The sequence below is a fragment of the Bombyx mandarina genome, chromosome 02 (assembly GCF_030267445.1).
Source record: "Bombyx mandarina strain Sakado chromosome 02, ASM3026744v2".
Classification (NCBI taxonomy): domain Eukaryota; kingdom Metazoa; phylum Arthropoda; class Insecta; order Lepidoptera; family Bombycidae; genus Bombyx; species Bombyx mandarina.
The window spans coordinates 2,508,105-2,532,930 of record NC_143209.1 but is presented as its reverse complement, the minus strand read 5'-3'; the positions used below and the strand labels follow the sequence as shown (position 1 = coordinate 2,532,930).

Here is a 24,826-nt window from a genome sequence, read left to right as displayed (position 1 = left end):
TCTCGAGTGGCGGCTGCGTATTGAAAAGCGCAGCGCGACGGTGGAGTGATGACCAGCGGAAATCCGCTGTAGTCTGCGGAAGACCGGTTATTATGGTGAGCCTTGGAGCAGACCTATAGGTATACAGCAGCAGAAGTAAATAAGATTGAAAAACAAAAGTTAAAACAAACAAAAATATGTTTGGTGTCGTGGGACACCGGATAGGAACGAAGTTCCTTATTATAAAAATATTAATTTAAAGTTCTGTTCGAGGTATAAAGGAAATAAAAGCGGAGGTTTCGCAACAACCCACGGTCATTTGGTAACGTGCGAACTTATTGTGGTACACTTCGTTCACGGTTGTTCGCATAAGAGTTAGTGTATTGCGCAAACGAACGCTCTGAGATCGTGGTCAATGAATTATAAAAAAATATGTTATTTTTTGTACGTTACTATAAAGTTAAGTCGTACACTGTGTGCATTACTAATTTGTACGTTATTACGAAGTTAAGTCGTACACTGTGTGCATTACTAATAAAAATCTTACGTTACGGACGTTTTTTCACGGTTAGGGTACCCCTCCGCATCGTTCCATAAAGAGCTTCGTTCCAAAACTTATTTAAGCGACGACTAGAACATTAGATTAACCGTCGTCAGGTTTGAGCCCCGTGAGCTCACCTACTAGTTAAGGTTACGCTGGAATAGCCACTCAAGGCTAACAGATTAGGTAGAAAAAAAAAAAATTGATTGACTAGGCGTCTTTTTTGGTCATTCAAATGATCGCGTAGCTTACAAACGAATTGATATCAATTTGCGAGTCACTTACCGAATTGTATCTTTGTTTCCCAACGAGCTTGCCTACTCCGAATGCGAGCACAAACTACGCATCTATTATTAAAAGGATTTTATGTACACAAAAACGTGTCAATAGCATAAATAAGAACAAAAGCCCAATAACAAAATGGCGATAATTTTTAACGTGCATGCCAATATGCGATTCCGCCTATCGTCTGTAAAATATCAGCTTCAGTCAAATACGTCTTGGAATTGCAAGCTTTAGCCGCTTTGATTTAAGTCTGAGGATCCTGTGTTAGAAAAATGAGAGTCTTTGTTCGCGAATTCGGACACGTCAGTATCTTTATCATGATCACTTTAGTATATAATGGTGAGAAGATTCATTGAAAGTATTGTTATTCTAAGGATACTAACATGAATACCTCATTCGTCTTCCTTCTCTGCCTCAAGACTTGCTTGATTGCGGTATGTATACCTTAAATTACATTTTTGATCGTGTCTTCAGAGTTCATCCATACTACCTGGAGCCACTGCGGTCATCCACAGTGCGCTTCCAGAGGTCTTTTTTGCCACGCACCATCCGGCTATGGAATGAGCTCCACGGTGTTTCCCGAGCGCTATGACATGTCCTTCTTCAAACGAGGCTTGTGGAGAGTATTAAGTGGTAGGCAGCGGCTTGGCTCTGCCCCTGGCATTGCTGAAGTTCATGGGCGACGGTAACCACTCACCATCAGGTGGACCGTATGCTAGTCTGCCTACAAAGGCTATAAAAAAAAAAAAAAAGTCTTGGGCGATAGAGATTTTTTTTTCTCTTTTCTCTTAATGATCAATTGGTGTTGGGCCATTTTTGCAACTTAACAGGGAGTCATTTAAAGTAACTTAATTGAATTTTGTTCTGAAGTCTTCTGAATCGAGAACTAGATAGAATTAGAAATCCAATTTTACCCAATTGAAACTGTTTTTTTTTTCTATTTTTATTTTGTTTGCGTAGCTCATGTTAGACCTTTTTTTATTGTATACATGAGCCAACAAATCTACCGCCAACTTATTTTAAGTGATCACTGGCTCGTCTCAACTTGAATACCGCCTCAATCAATTTACCTTGAAACATGAAATCTAAAACTTAATTGTATAGCACGAATGTCTGACCCTTCGAACCGAAACGTATTACTCTCTGGCCACAGAAATTGGCAGGTTAGTGGTACCTACAGGGGCCACAAGCCCTTACACCGTATTTGGCAGATTTTGTTTTTCACTATTACAATTTTCTTACTGGTGTTGGGACGTCTTGTGAGTCCGCACGGGTAGGTACCACCCTGCCTAATTCTACCGTGAAGAAGTAATGCGTTTCGGTTTAAAGGGTGGGGCAGCCGTTGTACTGCAGAAGAATAGAGAAGCTAACTCATTGAAGATATGCTCTTTGATGAGGTAGCCTGAATTTTGTTTGGGTTGTAAAACACACGTTGAAATGGAGGACACTTATATTATTCTTCTTCTTTGTCTCCACCTTATCCCACTAGGTCGGTGCAGCGAATTTTGCTATTCCATTCTCTTCTATTAGCAGTCATCTCAACAGTCACTCCTCTCTTTCTCATATTGTTATTGTGTCCACCTATGTCTTCTTCTGTCGATCTCTTCTTTCTCTACTGTGCACTACCATTTCCATACATCTTCTAGTCACATGTATCTCGCCGTTATTATAGTAGCGTTAGGTTGACCGAGAGATATATCAGTAGACCGCTTTTACTTCTACTTCTGAGGCGGTCTTTTCATTGCTGATAGTCATGTATCATTCATTATACCGCTAGGGATGATAATAAATTGAACTGAATGAATTTCGTTTAATGGTACTTTTTTCTTCAGAGCATTTACGGACAGTGCACCGGGAGAGGTGGCTACGGTGGGTTGGGATACAGCGGTCTGGGCGGAGGTAGCTGTGGCAGTTGTGGCGGATTCAGTGGCTACGGAGGCGTCGGAGTCGGTAACATGGGCGTCACCGGTGAGATCCCAGTTGTCGGTACCGCCACCATTACTAGCAAGGTGCCCATCGTCGGCTCTTTTAGATTCGGTGGCACTGCTTGTGCTCCCGGTAGCGTTTCTATACTTGGGCGCTGCACTCCCCCTTGTGGGTGCGGTCGATGTGGCTCGTCTTAGGCGCATAATGGATCGCACTGCGACTAGTCCGGTTTATAAATCAAACTGCACTACATCGCGCCTTTTATGAATAAATAAATAAAGCTGTATCCGTTTGATTGCGCAGTTGTAGCCGAGAGTAAAATATAATTGTGATAACACGTAATAGACTTGTTAAAGACTTAGACGGTATGCTAGGTTTCTTCTTCGAAATACGTCTCATGGATTTGTCGACAAGCGGCCGACTATTTTCGACTGACATCGTTTAATAAGCGTCTAATTTCGACAACACGTTCAATATATTCTACTAATAGTTTATATTAATAAAGTCTGGCTCTAAAACAAATGTGCCAATTAAATACGTAGATACAGAATCACTGTTTTATTATCTACCACAATACCAAAACGTGAGAGGAATGTTTCGATCGAGTGACCTAAAAAAACTATTTTCGATCAACAAGGAGTTTTTATTTTAGTGCATTCTTAGCTAACCCACAAAAGGACATAGCGGGTTTGATTTTTATCAGACGATGCTGTCCCATCTCTTTGTTTTTTAATACGATATGCAACTGGTATGTTTTTTTTAATATTACCAAAAAAAAAAACACACACACACACACACACATTAGATGGTTATATTAATCTATACTTCTATACTCATTTTTTTTTCTATACTATAATATTATAAAGAGGAAAGATTTGTTTGTTTGTTTGTTTCGAATAGGCTCCGAAACTACTGGACCGATTTGAAAAATTCTTTTTCCATTAGAAGCCGACATTGTCCCTGATGAACATAGGCTACTTTTTTTTAAGTTTTATTTTATTTTATTTTTTTGGTTTCATGTGTGTTTTAATGTTTCCGAAGCGAAGCGAGGGCGGGTCGCTAGTATATTATAAAGAGGAAAGATTTGTTTGTTTGTTTGTATTGAATATGCTCCGAAGCTACTGAACCGATTTGAAAAATTCTTTCACTGTTTGGAAGCTACACTATTACCGAGTGACATAGGCTATAATATTTTTTGAAAAAAAAAATTGGGATCCTTACTAAAACTCCTATAATGTAACCCAAGATATAAAAAAATACCTTAAATATTCTTTACATCGCGTGCCCTGCGAAAACTATTGATGATAGAATAAAATAATGTACTAAGACATTGTAGAACACATTATTATTTACCAAAAATGTCGCGACAGCATATGCCTAACTATTATAATTATGCCGCAATAAGTGTTTTTTATTTAAAAAAATAAAACAACGTCGTTGAAATTTCTGTTAAAGACCCGAGCGAAGCCGGAGTGGGCCGCTAGTATATAATAAAACATACTAAAAATATAAAAACAGTTATAAGATTTATTTATCACGTAATTATCACAGGGTGTTCCTGATTAGAACAAGGCTCCTCCGCATCCGCATCCAGTACCGGCATAGCCTGAGAAATCACGGTAACCAAAGCCTGGTTTGGTAGTAGCGATAGGCGCAGTTGCAGTCGGGGCTATCGGCCCAACGGGGCTCTCGTCAGTAATGCCAACAGCACCATCACCGCAACTGTAGTTGATGCCACCAAAACCAGAGCTAGAGAAAGTGCCTTCTACATCAGCGGTGCCCAGAAACGGAAGATTTCCATTGATGGCCACATTACCCTCGTAATAGTTCTCGGATGTCACGGAAATTCCAGTGGGTGCTGTAGATGATGAGCTGACAACAGCCAGGCTGCCTCCATTAGAGGCTCCCAGAGCACCCGCTGCAGCGATATCTGGAGATCGACCAGCACACCCAGCTCTGCCATTCCAGCCCCCGTATCCGATACCATCTGCCCAATCACCGCGTATCGAACCAAAACCGGGTACACGCAGTTGACTCGAAGCAGACTGTGGAATTTAAAGCAGATATTGATTGTGCCTAGGATTGTGAAGACAAAAAATGCCGTGATCTGGACACGAAATGGGAACACGGTAAGCATAAATCCCCTTCTGATATAACCTTAAATTGCTTCAGTGACGACCTCACGTGTACAAAATACTCTAAAATATTTACAACTATAATTGGGTATGTCGATGGTATAGGAAGCATCAGACCTATAGAATGAACATCAGTATGAAATGCATTGCCGTAGTAATTTTTTTTATTGCTTATATAGGTGGAAGAGTTTACAGCCCACCTGGTGTTAAGTGGTTACCGGAGCCCATAGAAATCTACAATGTAAATGCGCCACCCACCTTGAGATATAAGTTCTAAAGTTTCAGTATAGTTACAACGGCTGCCCCGCCCTTCAAACCGAAACGCATTACTGCTTCACGTCAGAATTAGGCGGGGCGGTGGTACCTACCCGTGCGGACTCACAAGAGGTTCTACTACGAGTAATTATTGTAAAACTTAAGCTACTTTTCCTATATAATAGAGATTTTGAGTCTTAGCGACTGCGGAAAAAGAAGGTGGGTATACCTTGAAAGCGTCTAATGCATTGTTTATAGTTTCCGTCAATCGGAAATAGTTTTTACTGGTGGTAGGACCTCTTGTGAGTCCGCACGAGTAGGTACCACCGCCCTGCCTGTTTCTGCCGTTAAGCAGTAATGCGTTTCGGTTTGAAGGGTAGGCCAGCCGTTGTATCTATACTGAGACCTTAGTACTTATATTTCAAGATGGGTGCCGCATTTACATTGTAGATTTATATGGGCTCCAGTAACCACTTAACACCAGGTGGGCTGCGAGTTAATCCACCCAACTAAGCAACAACAAAAAAATAGTACCCAGATTTCCAATTCGGTGATCAGTATCCCGAAATTTTCTAACTCTGATGTGTAAGCGCATCTAAAGCAATAAACATAAGCCAGAACTTACATGAACAAAAATCATTGAGTAGCAAATCAATCCGATGTATTTGCGAGACATTCTAATGTTGGCTCTATGTGAAGTGGTGTAAGCAATAGTGCCATTCCTATTTATACCTAATATAAGTACTGCATGTGAAATATTTGATGATGCAAATTTAATTATATTATTTTGTAACTGTTAAAATGCATCTATGATAATGTATTTTTTTGTAATACACTGACCCGTTGATAATGGTCAAAGAATTTATATTCGAAATACCTTTTAAAATAGTATAGTATTGATAATGTTTTCATTCGTGGAAATCTAGTCTTGCCTAATAGATAACAGCTATCTTTAGGCATGATTGCTTTTTTTTTCTTTAATCATTCTTTTAGGATTACGGGTCGCGGAAAAATCATCCCGCATTCTGTTATATTGCGAGGTGTACATGAAACTAATCCTTGAGTATCACTTAATCTATCTATATATTAATACGTGAAGCAAAAACTTTGTATCTGTCGGTCTGCCGACCGAGAGGGCTGGTGGTCGTGGCGCCGACGACCGCCAGTCCGGCGTCCCGAGGGGGTGATGGGAGAGATGTGCTCCGCACTAAACGCTTCACTTTCCCCCCTTTGCCTTGTCATGAATTCTGTCTCATGCGAGGTTTGGACGTTGGTTGTTGAGCGACAGGAGGTTTTAGTCAGTTCGACTCTGACATACCCCGCCTAGTACCCCCAGAAAAGGGCGGAAGTCCGGCGATTTCCTCCTGAATAAAAAAAAAATCCCTTTTTACGAAAATTGCGCGGACGGAGGAGTATGAAATTTTTCACACTTATAGAGAATATGTAGAAGGAGTGCAAAATGTTTTTTTTTTTAAATTATGCAAAAAAAAAAACATTTTCTATACTAATATTATAAAGAGGTAAGATTTGTTTGTTTGTTTGTTTCGAATAGGCTCCGAAACTACTGGACCGATTTGAAAAATGCTTTTTCCATTAGATGCCGACATTGTCCCTGATGAACATAGGCTACTTTTTAAAAAAAAAAAAATAATTTTTTTTTTTGGTTTCATGTGTGTTTTAATGTTTCCGAAGCGAAGCGAGGGCGGGTCGCTAGTAATCAATAAAAAAAATTACACACACTATAATTTTTTTGACACACACGCATGCATACTATTTGTTTACTGTCAAACTTTAGCTTATAAACTGTGGTTAAATTGAGAATACATTATATATTGTTCATCTGTATTAATATTTGTCTAAAGTGTAGTCTTGGCGAAATCTGTGATTAATGGAGTATAATAATAGTCTTTGACAGTAGAACCTTACTAATGTTCAAACTTTTCATTTCAATTAATTATTGTCGAATTTTGACTATGCGGGACTAGTATTATTGATACTGTCATAAAATCATCTATACCAATGTATTACATACCAATAATAATCTACAATGGTTTTTACGGATGTTCTGTTATAACTACTGAACATGCATCCGATTGACTTGAAACTTGGTATCCATATAGAAAATACATGTACTTAATGGATAGACTAATATTTATATGAGTATTGGACTCCCTACACCAGTTGTGGAGGCGTTAATGATGAGAATCTTTGTGGGGGTGAGAAATAATAATGTTAATTTTAAAAGCCCAGCTATGCGGACGGGTACAGCTAATCATATATACCTAGTCAGGTCATAAATTCTGTCACATATTTAATGTAAAATAATTGAAACAAGTTTATTGATTATGTAACCATTCATATACCAAAATGAACTTAACAAAACATAGATTCTTATGACACTAAAGTTTATTCAAAACGACCTCCGTGATTTTGAATACAGGTCTTCAATCTGCGCGGCCAGTCGTCTATCGCAGCACGAACGAGGTCCACGTCAATATCGGCGGCTGCCTTAATCAAGGATGTCTTGAGTGACTCCAAATTGGGATGAGGCTTTGAGCACGCCTTTTCCTCCAAGTGTTGCCATATCTTGTAATCTAACGGATTCAAATCTGGACTGGAGGAGGGCCAGTCTTCGTGCCGGATGAAGTCGATTTCACGCGCCGCCAGCCAGTCTTGTGTGCTCTTCGCTCTATGAGCTGGCGCCGAATCTTGTTGGAATACCTAGTGCCTGTTATTGAACATGGTATGAGAAACAGGTTCCACAAGGTTCGTCAGGACTGTATTTTGATACACAACTGCATTCGTTTTTACACCTTTCTCACAAAAATGTACCTCTGTTAAGCCCCAATAAGAAACTCCCAACCATACCATGAGCGAGGATGGAAAATGACCTCGTTGGACACGCGGAATACGGTTGCTCACTTCTTCACTACTGTGTGCGTACACCTTATCATTTTGTTTGTTGTAGCTCTCTTCTACGGTAAAAATTTTTTCATCCGAAAAAAGAATTTCCCGATATTTTTTTCCCGCGTACCGCTTCAACAAAGCGCGGCATCTCTTCAGTCTCAGGTCGATTAGACGAGCTTTCAAACGATGTCGTATTTTTCTTCGATATGCCCGAAGCCCTAAGTCTTCATTTAACACCCTTTTCACCGTGGTTCTGCTTAACCCCATCTGAAGGGCCAACAGTTTCTGCTTACGTTTGGGATTTCTTTGAATTCGCGCCTTCACAGCTTTTATCACTGCTGGAGTCCTAACAGACCGAGGGCGACCACTTCTTGACCTGTCATCTACACTAGAGTCTTCATTGTATCGTTTGATGGTATGATAAACGAATCTTTTCGTTATATTCAAATTTTTCAGTATGTTCAAAATTTGAATTGGCGCGTAACCGCAACGATGCAACGCAATAACTGCAACACGGTCTTCTTTAAGCGTCCACTCCATATTTAATAATGAGTAAAATTCTAAAAGTATACATTTTTATTTTCATGAACAATTCGAAATTCGAATTCAATAAACTTTTTTGTGGCCAGCATTCTAAAAGAAAAGTTTTTACTGTGTGACAATACGTATGACCTGACTAGGTAATACAATCATATGTCCGCTATCCGCTACCAACGTGTTCTCGCGTACTTCGGTCGGAAGAAATCATATATTTTTAATATAGCCTGTTTATTTTAGCCGCGGGCAGAACACTAATTATAATTTGCGTAATTACTGGTGGTAGGACCTCTTGTGAGTCCGCATGGGTAGGTACTACCGCCCGCCTATTTCTGCCGTGAAACAGTAATGCGTTTCGGTTTGAATCGAAGGGCAGCCGTTGTACTTGAGATCTAAGAACTTGTCTCTCAAGGTGGGTGGCGCATTTACGTTGTAGATGTCTATGGGCTCTAGTAACCACTTAACACCAGATGGGCTGTGAGCTCTTCCACCAATCTAAGCAATAAATTAAAAAAAAAATTACATCTACAACAACATAATCGGTTATTCTTGGCCGAGCAATCGTGGTCAAGTGGAACCCTTGTTTATGAAAGCCTTGACAGCTGATCTCTACAGTTCGCGGACTGACGCTTGGCGCATGCACTCGTTAAGTGGGGTTTTGGTAAGGATTTTCACCTGATCAGTCCAGCGCATGGAACTTCGCCCACCAGATCTTTTACCACTCACTCTACCATAAACAACTGCTATACATAGGCCTCTCCAATCGATCTCCATTGCCGAGATTCAGCGATTTTCACTAAGTCATTGATCTATCTATGTGCTTAGTGCACTCGCAAACTCTTTTTAACTTCTCACTCGGCAAGCGGCATATGTAGGGCAGCTGTTCTAACTCCATACAAATTTGAATTAACTTTAACGCGATCGAAAAGTTAAAAAGCTCGCTCTAAGCACACTGGTAGGTGGCCATTCCACACTGCGCTTGGCAGTCTGGTCTCCACTCAAATAGCTTTATTTCTAATCTTTCTACCATATAAACCAGGGGCTCCCAAACTTATTTCATCTACTGCCCACCTTGAGAATAAATTATTTTGTAGCGCCCTCATTTTTTCACCTACTTAAAAACCGCTATAGCGAGAGCTCAGTCGGTGTCTAAGAGGATGAAATTACAAATCACCACCAAAGCCTCTACACAACGCCCCCATTTTTTTCGGGGTCTCTTACCGCCCCCTTTAGGCCTGCCGCACCTACAAGGGGGCGTTATCGCCCACTTTGAGAAAGGCTGATATAAACCGAAGCGATTGGGATGTTGTTTGCGAGTACTTGATATGCCTCACTATAAATAATTAGAGAAATTATAAATTTAACATGCTTTATTAGGCGATGTTAATCCTTCATTGTATAAGTAAGTCGTTTGCGATTTTTCACATCAAAAATTTTTATCTGACTGCGGGATTCGAACTATAGCACCATCGCTCGATATTTTACCGGCCGTCTTATCATTTAGGCCACGCGGGCTGGAAGCTTAGTGCTTATGTAGTTATTATTTTATTTTATTTATACTTATTGTACACAAAAAGAAAATACAATCAAAACAGATTTAAAGAATGTCTAAATACTATGTACAAAGGCGAGCTTAACTCATTCATGAGTTTTCTTCCAGCAAACCATTATCAGGGAGAAATACGATGTATAAGAGTGGAATAGTGTACAATATAAGAGCTGTTAAGGCATGATTTTTAAACTAAGCATAAAAAAAATAATCTAATATTAAATGAAAAATATATATAAATAAAAATACATAAAACAATAACTTAAATACGATTAAAGTGACAGGAAATGTTTCTTCGTTTGACTCTTAAAAACTTCTAGAGAGGAACTAGCACGAATAGGTTGAGGGAGAGAATTCCATAATCGCACTGCTTGTATTGTGAAAGAGCTTACTTACTATTAGTGCAGTGAGATATTTCAATTCGAAAATTTCCTTAAAGTTACTTACGTAACAAATTTTATTGTATGTAATTGCGAAATTGTAATCACACGAAATGTTTCTTGGAAATAATTGAAAGTATTTTTTTTTTTTATCAGCAAATACACTGACGTAACTTCTGTTGTTTATTGTAACCCAAAAAAATTGGGTATAAATACGCGCTCACAATTGTATTGTGTAGAGTATAATTTTTAGGAAATAATGTCTGTCAAATTTTGCGTTCTTCTCGTGGCCGGACTTCTAACAGTGAGTATTTAAAATTTTAATTAGTTACTAGAATTATATTGTCTTCTACGCTTACTTAATAAATAATATTTAAAATAACATGTAAATGCTAAAGTCGAGCTTACTTATGAGCTTATTCCAGCACACCACCTAGAGAAACAGGGTGTTTATGAAGGGTAAAATTGTCCTAAATTAAATATGTTTAAAAATAAATGAGATTACGAAAATCATTTAACGAATGTAAATCCTAAAGTGAGAAAAAAAATTAGGCCAAAAAACAACACACACTCTATATGTGTACATGTATGAATTACCCAGACTATTATTTGAAGGGTACTTTCAATGTTTTACACATCTAATGATTATCCGATATTTCGACATATTCCATACATCCTACCCGGAAGGTATGTGATTAAAAAATAGTGTGTGTAATGTAAATAGTCGCGACAGCTTAAATTATGGTGGCCCATAGACCCTTGCAACTTCTCCAGGCGAGTGAGGCTCAGTTTGATGGGATATGAACGTTAACAGCCTTTCCGAACATCAAGAGAAGCTGTTTCGCTAATGCATCTACTAGCGGATCGGAATCGCGATCCACTGAGAAGATCCGGCGATCAACTCAGTGGACTAATGCTATGGGCTGAGTTTCATGTCGAACTCTTCGATGATCCAGACGAGGACGGTGCTTCTAGCAGCTAAAGCAGTATTTACTAATCTTCAATTAATTTCCTTTCACCAAATTTCCAGTCCGCTCTCAGTCAATGCTCGGGTCGTGGCTGGTACGAGGGCCTGGGCGGCGAAGGACCGGGTTTCAGCTCCTGGTACAACCGTTACGGTAACCGTGTCTTAGTAGACCTTGCAACGAATTCAGCTCTGGGAGCGTCTAATGGAGGAAGTTTCGCCGTGACCAGCGTGAGCCCATGTGCTCCAACCGGCATTGCCTTGTCATCCCAAAACATTTACGAAGGTCCTGTTGGTGTGGCCGGCAATCTGCCTTTCCTTGGAACTGCTGCCTTGGAAGAAACTTTCAAGTCCATCGGTGTTGGCCATATATCGTCTCAATGTGGGGACGGGGTCGTGGCCATAAGAGCTGAAAGTCCCGTCTCTGCTATTGCACCAAGCCCTGTGCCTGCAGTCCGGGGAGTGGTCAATGGGCTACTAGGCCAAGGTACGGAATGTGGCTGTGCTCCTTACTAGAATTACAATGTAAGAATATGATTAAACAAAATGGAAAAAAATATTAGTTTTTTTTTAACAACTATACTTTGGTTTATTGGTATTGTTGGAGGTGATGAGACCTGGTGGTTCTTGATACGATAACACTGAATAATATACTATTGGAATAATTTACGTGTTCGCAGTGAATTTAATTATAGCACGCAATGTAACAAAGTTCGTAATTAGCTAAGGCACAGGGTTAACGGCCTAAAGGAAACAAGTTTTGAAGTCGTCGTGGCCTAAAGGATAAGACGTCCGGTGCATTCTTATGAAGCAATGCACCGGTGTTCGAATCCCGCAGGCTGGTACCAATTTTTCTAATTAAATACGTACTCAACAAATGTTCACGATTGACTTCCACGGTGAAGGAATAACATCGTGTAATAAAAATCAAACCCGCAAAATTATAATTTGCGAAATCACTGGTGGTAGGACCTCTTGGGAGTCCGCGCGGGTAGGTACCACCAACCCGCCTATTTCCGCCGTGAAGCAATAATGCGTTTCGGTTCGAAGGGTGGGGTAGCCGCTGTAACTATACTGAGACCTTAGAACTTATATCTCGAGGTGGGTGGCGCATTTACGTTGTAGATGTCTATGGGCTCCAGTAACCACTTAACATCAGGTGGGCCGTATGCTCGTCTGCCTACAAAGGCAATAAAAAAAAAAGTTTGCTTTTAACTACCTTTGTGTTACATTACCGGTTCACATAATATGGTACTATTACCGCCGATGACCGTTCTCGACGAAATTCAAGGCCAAATGTAATCTATAAATACAAAAAACTGAGTTTCTTGTCGGATTTTGGCAGGGGGTAGCGATTCCGATCTGGTGCTAGATTCAGCTAAGCACTGCTCTTGCTAGGGCATATATTCAAATTTATTAAAATTTATTTTCTATTTTTTAGTTGGATTTTCTATAAAAGCGTATTTTTTTAGCTATTTTAAACTATTGTTTATTTTTCATTTTTTAGTTGATTTTAATTTTTTTAATTTTGTTTTTTTTTTAAATATTGAATTGTCATCGGTCCTTAATAAATATACCAAATTTCGAGTTATTTCGACGTTTTGAAGGGGGTCAAAACCATGTTCAAAGATTCTGTTAATTACTAACATACATACGTCTGAAGCTAATAAAAGCGTTTTAAAAAAACTACTACCAAATTATTATAGGAAGAACTTTACGTCGGAGCCGGAGGTTGACCAAAAAATTCTCTGGTTACGCGTTGTGGCATAAAGCAGCGGGTCCAAATAGTATGGACGAACTCTTGCACCCCAATCAAGCCCTAAGAGTTATATAGTACAGAAAACAGAAAGAACATGGTCTTTGCACTTCGCAGAAGTCTTTGCACACAGAAGAAACTAATAATATTACGAGATCTATCAGTTTGATTGGAGTACAATTATCGCGTTACCAAGTTAAAGTGTGCAGCAATGGCAAATGTTAACCGTGCACCCCATTAGGGTTAGGCACGTCATTAGGGTTTAATCAAGATTCCCGACTACCCAACTTGTTTTTTTCTTTACCTATCTATTCGCCGACTGCCTTAGGGCTTATTCTAGATTGACGCGGCCGAGATATCTAGCAGTGTCACGACATACACGACAGACAGACGGTGTTTTCCAAGCGCTATGACGTGTCCTTCTTCAAGCGAGGCTTGTGGAGAGTATTAAGCAGTAGGCAGCGGCCTGGCTTTGTCCCTAGCATTGCTGAAGTCCATGGGCGACGGTGACCCCTCGCCACCAGCAGGGCTGTACAGTGCAATAAAAAAAAATACACTCGAAACCCAAACGTCGAGCGACGGGCTCAGTTTAAAATGCGTTAACAATTGTTTTTGTTAGTGCCCTAACTAAAATTTCTTTCTACACATTACACTACAATCACTGGCGGTAGGGCATTTTGAGTCCGGACGGGTACCACCACCCGCCTATTTCTGCCGTGAAGCAGTAATGCGTTTCGGTTTAAAGGGTGGGGCAGCCGTTGTAACTATACTGAGACCTTAGAACTTATATTTACAGGTGGGTGGCGCATTTACGTCGTAGATGTCTATCGGCTCCAGTAACCACTTAACACCAGGTGGTCTGTGAGCTCGTGCACCAATCTAAGGAATAAAAGAAAAGTTTGATTGGACGGAACGACAAAGAGAATAATCTTCTAAAAATTTCATTTCCATCTTTCATCACAATCACTTTTACGTTTTTTAAATAATGACTTTATTGGCATATTAATTACTACAAAATCGAAAATGGATACTCAAAATTTACCAACAAGTATTTAATTATTTAATGTTTCTGATATTATTATCAATTTTTAGCTCATTAGTAACATATACAAAAAACCACAAAACTATTATCCATATATTTTTATTTATTTAAATTAATAAGAACAAATCAACATAAAAAAAAACAACAATTTTCTTAAAAATTAATGAACTATCAGTAAAATCCGCCGCATCCGCATGGCCCGATTCCTTTATAGCCTGCATTGACAGGCCACTGACCATAGCCGATCGGGGCTGGTGCAACAATAGGAGCTTCAGAAACTATGCCGATAGCGCCGTCACCACAACCGTAGAGAACAGCACCAATGCCGCCAGTACTGAACGCACCATCCGTAGCCACTGCACCCAGGAAAGGTAGCTGACCGAAAATTCCCACGTTACCCTCAATTGTATTATCAGAAGCAACAGTCAGCCCCGTGGGAGTGGTAGGAGAGAGACTGTTGACTGCCAGGGCACCACCACACGACGCAGCTAAATTGCTAGGACTGAGGCCAATAAACCCTGCTGAATAAGGTACGCCGTATCCCAAGCCATCGTATGGACTAATTGCGTCATAGCCTCCCCATCCTGAACCGTAGGCACCTCCAAATCCTATAACAGGATCACGACCCAAGCATTGGCTGAAAGCTAACTGAAATAAAAACATAGTTTTAAATATGTACGTTGTAATGTTTTTGGTTTATTTTATAACGATTCTCTGTTTAAATGTTCTCTGTTTAAGCGGTAGGCAGCGGCTTGGCTAGCGGTAGGCAGCGGCTTGGCTAGCGGTAGGCAGCGGCTTGGCTAGCGGTAGGCAGCGGCTTGGCTAGCGGTAGGCAGCGGCTTGGCTAGCGGTAGACAGCGGCTTGGCTCTGCCCTTGGCATTGCTGAAGTCCATGGGCGACGGTAACCACTCACCATCAAGTGGTCCGTATGCTCGTCTGCCTACAAAGGTAATAAAAAAAATAAAAAAAAAAAAACAAAAATTGTAACAACTGTTAATTCTTTTAAGACAAGAAAATCCCTTTTTACTCATTCGCATCTTCATACATTAAGCGTCTTACGACAACATTTCTATTTTATAGTAGACCTTGAAGTGTGTTGGCACCTATGAGGTTTAGTTAAAATACCAAATTTCCAAAGTCAACAGTTTTGGAAAAATTCAAAATTAAAGGCAGAGTGGATTGCGTGAAGATGTTTATTTTCCAAATTCGTTGAAAAAGACTGAAGCCAGGGAGTATCATGACTGAAAACACCGATATCTTTGGCAATAGGGAACTTTTTTTAATCATGTTCGCGGATTAAATTAGAACTCTCATCTAAGATCTGGTAAAATTGACAGTTTTCCGGCGTGAATTTAATACTGGCTGTGCTTATCTTGTTAATTCTTATATAGCTAATAGAAAATACGAAACTGATGTGAAAAGTGGACGCCATTAAAAATAGTCATGTCTTTTCGAAAAGTTTTTTTTATTTTTTTATTGCCTAGATGTGTGGAAGAGCTCACAGCCCACCTGGTGTTAAGTGGTTACTGGAACCCATAGACATCTACAACGTAAATGCGCCACACACATTGAGATGTAAGTTCTAAGGTCTCAGTATAGTTACAACGGCTGCCCCACCCTTCAAACCGAAACGCATTACTGCTTCACGGCAGAAATAGGCGGGGCGGTGGTACCTACCCGTGCGGACTCACAAGAGGGCCTACCACCAGTAATTACGCAAATTATAACTTTTGCGGGTTTGATTTTTATTACACGATGTTATTTCTTCACCGTGGAAGTCAATCGTGAACAATTGTTAAGTACGTATTTCATTAGAAAAATTGGTACCCGCCTGCGAGATTCGAACACAGTTGCATCGCTATATACGAATGCACCGGACGTCTTATCCTTTAGGTCACGACGAGTTCAGTGTTTTAAATCATAGATCATTTACTATTTAGGAATTCTAATTGTTTGGTATCTGTTTTAAATGCTTTCAGGGATTAGCAACTTTCATAAACCTGAAGCAAGATTGAAAAAGGTCCAGCCTAACTAGGAATCGTTTAGAATAATGCACTAATCAATCGAGGTTACATATTTACCTGCACGAAGAGAGCTGAGGCGCAAAGAAGAACTACAATAGTGGTCATATTCGTTCAGGTCTATCCTCCAAAGACAAGAAACGAATGTCATTTTGCATCCCTAGCTGATATTTATATGTTGCTTTAAACTGGTAAATAAGTTGCATTGAAAGAATTGCCTAGGAGTTAAGTAAGCTTTGATAACAATTAGCTAAATGATAAAGCTTTAAGAAATAATATTATGTACTCATTGTAGCTTCTGTTTTGACATGGGAATTGTGAAAGGTTTCAGTATTACCAATTTGGGAAATATTCTTTTTTTATATTTCCAATTTCTTGATAGCGTTCAATACGTTGATAAGGTCAGGGCGTGTTAAGACTATTAAATTTGCAGGGAACAACTTGTTTTCAAAATAAAACTATAAGGACTATAAAATATATGGCTTTAACTAGCTAACCCGGCAAGCGTTGTTTTGCCATAGACATTATGTCAAGGATTTTTTGTGTGGATCACGCTTAAAATTTAGGGGTATGACAAATTTCATATTTTACCCGAATGGTAAGCAGCAAGCTGGAATGCTAAGTAGGTATTTTTTCTATTTAAATGTTATATTGTTTCAATAAATGCTATATGTAAACTGCCGTGTAAATGACTAATCCACTACAAATTTCAGATTCAATAAAAGCGCAACATAGCACTTTCTTCCCTTTTTTTCTGTCACTGTCAATCTTCTCTTACAGTAGTGGTTTGATATTTGTACAGCTGTAATAAACATAATCTCTATCGTCGCTTTTTTGTTTCTATCTATACTTATTAAATAAATAGGTATAGGTATGACTTGTTAGCTCCAAAACCGTAATCCACAGAGACTGGTCAATGCTCAATGCAATCCCAGTCTCACGGATCGTTTGGAACCTCTGGCTCTGCGGAGGGACTTCGGTTCTCTCTGTATTTTATACCGTATGTTCCATGGGGAGTGCTCTGAGGAATTGTTCGAGATGATACCGGCATCTCGTTTTTACCATCGCACCGCCCGCCATCGGAGTAGAGTTCATCCGTACTACCTGGAGCCACTGCGGTCATCCACAGTGCGTTTCCAGAGATCTTTTTTGCCACGCATCCGGCTATGGAATGAGCTCGCTCCACGGTGTTTCCCGAGCGCTATGACATGTCCTTCTTCAAACGAGGCTTGTGGAGAGTATTAAGCGGTAGGCAGTGGCTTGGCTCTGCCCCTGGCGTTGCTGAAGTCCATGGGCAACGGTAACCACTCACCATCAGGTGGGCCGTATGCCCGTCTGCCTACAAGGGCAATAAAAATAAAAAATGCTATTTGGTGCATGTCACATGTCCTTGAATGATTAGTTCTAGGATACGCTGGTTACCTCACGATGTTTTTCTGAGGCGTTATGGAGCAATGGTGACGATAAAATGTCCCCAAAATACGTACGTCGAGTGGTGTTCAAACCTTTATCTTACAAATTGTAAGTCTGAAGCCGTAATAACTGGGCTACCAGTGCTCTTATTGCGGATTACGGTCTAATACCTCCTAACTCTTAAAATAGTTGAGAAGAGACCAATGGGATAGTAATGGATAATAATAATAATGATGCGCTCCAAAACCCTTAGACCTACATATATGCTACACCACGTTTCTTTAATATTTAGAGAATCATTAGCAGTGGGATATATTCTTACCATATTTTTAGCATGGAAGTAATATAATAAAATGAGATACAGTAGCACTTATAGGAAACCTATAGGATCTACTCCACAGTATATCAATTTATATTACAGATAAAATGCCGCGGAAAAAGCAGTCACACGAAGAGACATTGGCAAAAGCCCGACTTGCACGGCGAAACAGATATGCAAAACTAAAAGCAGATCCGGCTTTATATGCCTTAGAGAGGGAGAAGGAAAGGAAGATATATATAAAAAGAAAAGAGAAAAAGAAAATATTAAGTGCTTCTGAATTGACCCCAAGAGCTAGAAGAATACAGAGAAAGAAATGGAGAGAAAATTTCAGAGGACAGTACCAGAGAAAACTCTTAGAAAAGAAAAGAACAGAAGAAGTTTTTATACCAGTTTCCACGAATGAGGGCAATGTCGATGATAAAAACAGTTCTGAACTTAGAAACTCGTTTAACAAACCACAAACTTCTACATCACTAGATATAGACCACAAAGAATCAGTAACCCAAAACTTGAAGAAAAAAATTAGAACTTTGAAGAAATATATAACGAATAAGGCACAAAAAGATAAAATAGAAATAGAGTTATTGAAGAAAAAAAAAAACAAATACAAAAAAATAATTCTGAGACTTAGGAAACGCTTACAGAATCCTAACACAAAAGCAAAAGCTCTATTGCAGGATAAAACAAAAATAGAAGAAGCGAAAAAAAAGATTTTGTTTAGGGAGGCTTTTTTTTTTTTTTTATTGCCCTTGTAGGCAGACGAGCATACGGCCCACCTGATGGTGAGTGGTTACCGTTGCCCATGGACTTCAGCAATGCCAGGGGCAGAACCAAGCCGCTGCCTACCGCTTAATACTCTCCACAAGCCTCGTTTGAAGAAGGACATGTCATAGCGTTCGGGAAACACCGTGGAGGGGAGCTCATTCCATAGCCGGATGGTACGTGGCAAAAAAGATCTCTGGAAACGCACTGTGGATGACCGCAGTGGCTCCAGGTAGTACGGATGAACTCTACTCCGGTGGCGGGCGGTGCGATGGTAAAAACGAGATGCCGGTATCATCTCGAACAATTCCTCAGAGCACTCCCCATGGAACATACGGTACAAAATACAGAGGGAACCGAAGTCCCTCCGCAGACCCTGAGGTTCCAAACGATCCGTGAGATTGGGATTATCGACAATCCGAACGGCCCTCCTCTGTATGGAGTCAAATGGAAGAAGCTGGTATTTGGGAGCCCCGGCCCAGAGATGGGAGCAGTACTCCACGCGAGGCCGGACTTGTGCTTTATAAAGCAGAAGCCTTTGTCCAGGCGTGAAGTACCGCTTCGCTCTGTTGAGGACTCCCAGCATTTTGGACGCCAACTTGGCTTTGTCTTCCAAATGACTCCGAAACTGGACATCGCTCGAAATGTCGACCCCAAGTATCCCAATACTCTCGGAAGGTTGCAGGGATACTCCTTGGAATTGTGGCGCCATGACAAAGGGGTCCTTCTTCGCAGTGAACGCGCAAACTTGTGTCTTTAACGGGTTGAATTGAACCAAGTTCAATTCACCCCATTTGGAGACTCGCCCCAGAGAGCTCTCCACTTCAGACACAAGTTTTGATCGTCTCTCTTGCACCACGCTTCGAGAGAGACTCTGATGGCCGATATATCGCGCATCCCCCGTGCTGTCATCCGCATAGCAATGCATGCCATCAATAGACAGCATGTCATTGATATACAGGATGAAAAGCGTGGGGGAGAGCACCGAACCTTGTGGAACGCCAGCGTTAATGGTCATGGTATCAGAACAGTCACCGTCTACAACGACCGTGATGCTCCGCCCATCCAAAAAGCTAGCGATCCACTTGCAGAGACCCTCGGGGATTCCGTAAGATGGTAGCTTCGACAGAAGTGCCCTATGCCAGACCCTGTCGAAGGCCTTCGCGATATCAAGGCTCACAGCAAGAGCCTCGCCCTTGCTCTGAGGCCAAGGCTTCAGCCCACCTGTGAGTAAGGTATACAAGAAGATCGCCAGCTGAGCGACCGTGACGGAAACCGTACTGTCGGTCACTGATCAGCTGGCGATCTTCAAGATACTTCAGGAGTTGTATATTTATAATTCGCTCCATCACCTTGGAAAGCAAGGAAGTTATCGCGATAGGCCTATAGCTCGATGGGTCCGACCGGTCACCCTTCTTGGGGATAGGGTGGACGTGGGCGTTCTTCCATGAAGACGGAACCCTGTTAGTGCAATAAGAGAGGCGATACAAACGCGTTAGCGCAGGCGTCAGCTCAGGGGCGCACCTTTTCAGAACCACAGCAGGAATGCCGTCCGGCCCACTCGACTTATGGACGTCCAGGAGTCGGAGTTCCCGCCTGACTGCACACTGTGTAAAGCAGATCTCCGGCAGGGAACTATCACACCGGGGGATGTTCGGTGGTGTGGCACCCCCGTCGTCCACAGTCGAGTTCGAGGCGAAGAGTTTGACCAGAAGGTCAGCCTTCTCTTTCGCACTATGGGCCAGACTGTCATCGGACTTGCGTAGTGGTGGGAGACTAGACCTGCAGAAGTTACCTTCTGCAGCCTTAGCGAGCGACCAGAAAGCACGGCTCCCGGCGGGATAGCTCTTCAGTCGCTCGCCAATTCTGGCAACGTGCTCCGACTTCGCCCTGGCAATAGCCCTCTTATAGGACCTAGAAGCGGCGTTAAATTTCCGCCTTTCCTCAGAGGTATTAGGATCCTGGCGTCTCCTGGCATCATTCCATGCCGCGTATGCGGACCGCTTGAGGCGTGCAGCGTCCCGACTGGCATTGTTATACCAGGGTCCACTGCGACCCCCGACGGGCACCTTGGAAGAAGGAATGAACAGTTCCATCCCCCGAAGCACCACGTTTTTAAGTCGGTCCGCACAGACGTCAGGATCACCAGAGGAAAAGCAGAGCCGCCCCCATGGGTAGGATGCGTAAAATTCACGCAACCCATCCCAATCTGCTGACATATACCGCCAAACTCTTCGATACCCGGTCGTCATTCGACGACCAGGACGAGAGATCGGTACCGCAGCACGGATAAGGCAGTGATCAGACGATCCAAGTGGAGCGTCGACCACCACACTGTATCCGGCCGGATCGGCGGTCAGCAGAAGGTCCAACAGGGAGGGCTCGTGCCCCTCAATATCTGGGACACGGGTGGGCTGTGTCACCAGCTGGGAGAAGCCGTAGGCCAGGGCGAAATCGTAGGCAGCCCGACCCGGGAGGTCAGTGGTTCTGGACCCCAACCACTCTTGGTGGTGAGCGTTAAAGTCTCCAAGAACCACCACCTCCGCAGATGGGTACTGCTCAAGCACGCGGTTAGTCCCCTCTTGCACATGCTCTATCAGAGCTGAACCTGCATCACTGCTGTGGGACCTGTACAGGCATGCGTAGACTCGGGTACAACCCCCGTCATCTACGCGCAGCCACAAGATGGACAGGTCCCGTTGTTCGAGGCCTCGTAGACGGCGACAACAGACATCAGCCCGGACGAATACACACACCCCGGCTTTACGCAGGAAGTTGTGCTCCAATACGTAGCCGGGGTATTCAAGGTACGAAGTGTCATCCGTAGCAGATATCTGTGTCTCCGTCAGAAAAAGGAGGGCAGGCTGCGCCGTCTCAAGATGGTGGTGTACGGCGTCGTGGTTACTATGTAGGCCCCTTACATTGCTGAAATCCACATTAAATGTGGAATGGGGCATCGCCGACAAAACCCTTTTCCTTTTTTTTTTTTTTTAACTGTCATATTTATTTATTTTTTTTGGAGAGTGGGATTGGGTGGGGTAGGAAGTTCGAGGCAAAATCATGAGAATACCTGAATAAAGCGCGGAACACAGTACGTGCTTGACCACGGGTTGCGTGAGAGACTGACGCAGGGCATGGAAGGGCCCCCAGTCCACCCTGCGTGCGATCGCCGGGATCCACTCCGGCCTCCGACTCCGGCACGACGACCGCACGACAGGATTTTACACCGGTTGGCGGGACAGCTTCCCGGGGCGGAGTTTAGTAGTGACACCCGGGTTCAGGTCCCCAACTGACCGGCGGGCGGCGGCGAACACCGTTTCACTGGGTCTCCCTATACCCTCGTCAAACAATCACGTCCCGCGAGCTTGCACGCACGTCTGCTCCGCATGTTCCAGGCATCATCAAGATTCACCCCGAACAAGGAAGAGGAAAGGGAAGGAATAAAACTGGCTCTCCAACCCACACGCCGGAACACAGCTAGGCTATTTGGCGGCGGACTCTAGTTGGAGGGTGGTCGCCAGCCAGTCGGACTAGGTCCTACCACCGATTATGTATTCGGCTCCCGTTTAGCACCACCCAGGGGTCACTTGTAGGGAATCGTGGGTTAAACCTACGGAAGCGGGAAGCAATCGACCCCCAGGCTATGAAACGAGGCTATGAAAAAGACATTAGAAGGCAGCCACAAAGCTCTAAAATCCAATACTGAGAAAAGAGCATTCCACTATACAATTATGCGTAAAAAAACATTTTAAAGAAACATAAAGTTTTGTCAGAAGCATAGAATTTCTTGCGGAGAGAGAAGAAACCGCCCCAACAAAAAAAAAATTAATACGAAAAGTTGAAACAAGATATAAAGATTTTTTGAACGCGACAACGTTTCTAGAGCTTCGGCAGGCAAGAAAGAGTTTATAACACGACAAAAGGAGAGGAAGCAGAAGAGGTATTTGTTAGATAACATGAAGAACCTGCATAAAGTATTTGAATCCGAATTTCGAGCAGTGAGTTATTCTTACTTTTGCAAACAACGCCCATACTGGGTATTGATTCCAAGTGTAAACCAAAGAGATACATGTGTTTGGAAAATGCATGCAAATGTGAAACTATTGATTCAGGCTCTGTACAAAAGAAGAATTATAAAACACGCCAGCATCAATGTTAAAGTCAATTTTCTCTGTTGTGGAAAAAATAAATGTCTTATTGAGCGTTGTAACTTGTGCGAAAACAAAACCATTTGCTACGAAGAATTTGATAATAAGGACCTAGTAACATTCAAACAATGGCAAAATTCTACAACCACTTATGAATCCAAAGGCATTAAGAAAAATAAAAGAATAATATCAAAAACAAAAATAACAACTAACCCTGAAGAAGCTGTTGAGCTGTTAGAACAGATGTTTCCAAAGTTTCTAAAACATGAAGGGCTGCGCAGATGGCAATTTAGTGCAATGAAAGGTTTAAGGGAAAATCTTAAGGATAACGAAGGTATCATTCACATAGATTTTAGTGAAAAACTATGCTTTAAAATATGAGTCTGAAGTTCAGGCTTTTCATTTTGAGGGAAGTAGGCAAGAGCTTTGACTGCAAACTGCTGTCGTCTATTTCATAGATAAGGAAGGTAAGTTCACTAACAAATTCAAATTCAAATTCAAAATCATTTATTTCAACTTAGATGTCAGTATGACACACTTGTTGAATGTCAAAATACAAATAACAATGTTAACTCTACCACCGGTTCCAAAAAAAGCCACAGTCCTGAGAAGAACCGGCGAAACAAACTCAGCGGGCTTTTTTTTTGTTTTTTCACAAATATTTTCTTTTTTTTAAATAAATAAAAATATTTACAATAAAAGAAAAAAACAAGTCAAAAAATACAATTAAAAAAAATATATTAATAATGAAAAATGAAAAGGCCAGGAGCGAGCGCCTCATTCCCATCATTTTGCACAGTAAGTTAAAATCTACGTCATGACTCTGCTGCGGTATGGGGCCATCTTATACCGCTACTAAAATTTGTCAAATTGGCTAATAACAATATTACTACTCTTCACTTTTTATCTGATTCCCCAAGTAGACAATATAGAAATAAAACTATGTTTTATGTCATCAGTAACTTATATTGGTATTTCGATGGATTAAAACACATTACTTGGAACTTTAATGAGTCTGCTCATGGAAAAGGTGCAGCTGATGGGGTAGGAGCAGTAGTTAAGCGTACTGCTGATGCTGCTGTAGCACAAGGCAATGATGTTGCTACAATAGAATCCGGTGATGATGGTTTTAACTTAATTTGATAGACAAAGAAATATCGTTTCATATTCAGAAAACGATTTTTATATTCTCACCCAGGGTTTAAGAGAAATCTGTTTTTTTCTGCAGCTAAAATTAAGTTGTTAATTGTTTTCTTCGAAATCAATAATCGCTCTCATCATTATTTACAGTATTAAATAAGTTAATTGTGGTTAATGTTGCTAGAAATAAGCCCTTACGTACATTTCATTATTATTATATAATTCATGGTTTTAAGTAATAATTATTATTACAATATATAAATATGGAATTGAACAAAAATAAACTAAAAAGTCTGTGAATTATTGCCATTAGCTATTGTTTTTAATTTGTTTTCAAGTCACAGACAGCTCTTTCGTGTGGCAGCATATAGGTTTACTATAAGGCTATATGGGCTAAGCCCTTTGCCTATTGGCGAATTTAAAAACTATGGCACTCAATTTTGGGATGTTATCAAATAAGTAATTTATTCTTTTGTAAAACAATGCAAGGGTGAAAGAAATGTTGATATATAAACTAAGCAACGTGAAAAAATAAGGCATAGTTTTTCAAGTACAAATAGTTTAGGCATAAAGTTGGCCCACTTTGGGGCTTCTTTAGCTAGATTTCCAACTTTTGGTTACATGCTCCCAATGGAAAACTTACTTATTTAGGTCGCTCACTTTCAAACCGCAAAATAAAGTTTTATAGAATAAAAGAATTGAATATATCGAACATTTTACTTATTTCATTAAAATAACACTTAATTATTTACAATTGCTACAG

At 41.1% G+C, this 24,826-nt stretch overlaps 3 protein-coding genes and 2 pseudogenes across 3 annotated transcripts; 3 read left to right on the top strand and 2 right to left on the bottom strand.

Moving 5' to 3' along the window:
• The first annotated feature begins 1,188 nt into the window (after positions 1-1,188).
• LOC114241887 (chorion class A protein L11 pseudogene) lies at positions 1,189-3,057 on the top strand (annotated as a pseudogene).
• A 1,236-nt stretch (positions 3,058-4,293) lies between these two features.
• Positions 4,294-5,797, bottom strand: LOC114242025 (chorion class B protein ERB4). The gene is made up of 2 exons (XM_028173044.2): positions 5,747-5,797; positions 4,294-4,776 (listed from the first exon to the last, which is right to left on the bottom strand). Exons 1-2 carry the CDS (start codon positions 5,795-5,797, stop codon positions 4,294-4,296), a joined length of 534 nt encoding a protein of 177 aa, XP_028028845.2.
• Positions 5,798-10,690: 4,893 nt separating this feature from the next.
• LOC114241866 (chorion protein ERB.1) lies at positions 10,691-11,974 on the top strand. The gene is made up of 2 exons (XM_089734331.1): positions 10,691-10,798; positions 11,525-11,974. The coding sequence occupies exons 1-2, from the start codon at positions 10,754-10,756 to the stop codon at positions 11,972-11,974; spliced, it is 495 nt and encodes a 164-aa protein (XP_089590457.1). The 5' UTR covers positions 10,691-10,753.
• A 2,453-nt stretch (positions 11,975-14,427) lies between these two features.
• Positions 14,428-16,386, bottom strand: 5h4 (chorion CB early protein gene 5H4). The gene is made up of 2 exons (XM_028173051.2): positions 16,339-16,386; positions 14,428-14,904 (listed from the first exon to the last, which is right to left on the bottom strand). Exons 1-2 carry the CDS (start codon positions 16,384-16,386, stop codon positions 14,428-14,430), a joined length of 525 nt encoding a protein of 174 aa, XP_028028852.2.
• Positions 16,387-18,117: 1,731 nt separating this feature from the next.
• LOC149503392 (uncharacterized) lies at positions 18,118-24,445 on the top strand (annotated as a pseudogene).
• Positions 24,446-24,826: the final 381 nt, after the last annotated feature.

Coding starts and splice junctions, on each gene's coding strand:
- 5h4 (XM_028173051.2), bottom strand. CDS start 16,386: ATGACCACTATTGTAGTTCTTCTTTGCGCCTCAGCTCTCTTCGTGCAG. Junction 14,905..16,338: donor CCTCAGCTCTCTTCGTGCAG/GTAAATATGTAA, acceptor TTTTTATTTCAG/TTAGCTTTCAGCCAATGCTT.
- LOC114242025 (XM_028173044.2), bottom strand. CDS start 5,797: ATGTCTCGCAAATACATCGGATTGATTTGCTACTCAATGATTTTTGTT. Junction 4,777..5,746: donor ACTCAATGATTTTTGTTCAT/GTAAGTTCTGGC, acceptor TAAATTCCACAG/TCTGCTTCGAGTCAACTGCG.
- LOC114241866 (XM_089734331.1), top strand. CDS start 10,754: ATGTCTGTCAAATTTTGCGTTCTTCTCGTGGCCGGACTTCTAACA. Junction 10,799..11,524: donor TCGTGGCCGGACTTCTAACA/GTGAGTATTTAA, acceptor CCAAATTTCCAG/TCCGCTCTCAGTCAATGCTC.